This window comes from Pterocles gutturalis, unplaced genomic scaffold (assembly GCF_000699245.1).
Source record: "Pterocles gutturalis isolate BGI_N339 unplaced genomic scaffold, ASM69924v1 scaffold15079, whole genome shotgun sequence".
Taxonomy (NCBI): domain Eukaryota; kingdom Metazoa; phylum Chordata; class Aves; order Pterocliformes; family Pteroclidae; genus Pterocles; species Pterocles gutturalis.
The window spans coordinates 6,129-7,073 of NW_010130946.1; the positions used below are offsets into that span (position 1 = coordinate 6,129).

General features: G+C 58.5%; 1 protein-coding gene across 1 annotated transcript in view; it reads right to left on the reverse strand.

The window, feature by feature from the left end:
• Nucleotides 1-581, reverse strand: part of NMT1 (N-myristoyltransferase 1) — a gene marked incomplete at both ends in the record, with an annotated part of 5,279 nt that extends 4,698 nt beyond the window's left edge. Inside the window, one exon of the mRNA XM_010080415.1 lies at nt 463-581. Coding sequence (XP_010078717.1) covers nt 463-581 — 119 coding nt within the window. The remainder of the gene's footprint in view (nt 1-462) is intronic.
• Nucleotides 582-945: the final 364 nt, after the last annotated feature.

Sequence of the window (945 nt, forward strand, 5' to 3'; positions counted from 1 at the left end):
GAGCTGGGGGGGCTCTGGATCAGGGGGTGCAGGGACAGGATGAGGGGTGAGGGTTTGACGCTGGAAGAGGGGAGATGGAGATGAGATGTGAGGAAGAAATGTTTTCCTGTGCGGGGGGTGAGGCAGTGGCCCAGGGTGCCCAGAGAAGCTGTGGATGCCCCATCCCTGGAGGGGTTCAAGGCCAGGCTGGATGAGGCTTTGGGCAACCTGGGCTAGTGGGAGGTGTCCCTGCCCATGGCAGGGGGTGGCACTGGGTGGGCTTTAAGGTCCCTTCCCACTCAAACCCTTCTGTTATACTATGAAGTCCAAGGAAACAGTGTCACTGCTGAGCTGGGGAGCTCCTTGGTGAGGTGCAAGATGTGTTCCCATCCCCAAAAACATCTCTGGCAGTCCAAGCATGGAACTGCTGACCGTGCAACAGAGACACCCTCCCGAGACGTGTGCGGAGCTGCCCGTACTCACCACGCCTCTGTCCCCAAGGTCCAGGGCATCCCAGGTGAAGCCCTGGGGCAGGGTGTATGGCTCCTGACGGATGTTGTCTTTGTCTGGCTCAACGGGACCGTGGGTGTTCACCACTTCTCCTGGAAGAGAGAGCAGGGAGCTGTGAAGATGCTCTCTGATGTTTGAGCCCAAGTCTCCACAACCATTCGGTGACCAACATGTCCCACTTCCCCAGTGTGATCTCCCACCCCTGGTCCCTGGCGCGAGCAGCCAGACATCCCCATTTCACCCTCCCGGTTTGGGACGTGCCACACATCCAATGCCACATGGGGACAGAGAACCAAAACTCCTCTTTCAGAGGCAATGGTGGAGCGGATCAGGCAGCAGAGAGGAGGCGACCAAGCACAAATCCAGGCTGGGAGGAGAATGGATTGAGAGTGGCCCCAAGGAGAAGGACTTCGGGGTGTTGGTAGACGAAAAACTGAACGTGAGCCAGCAGTGTGC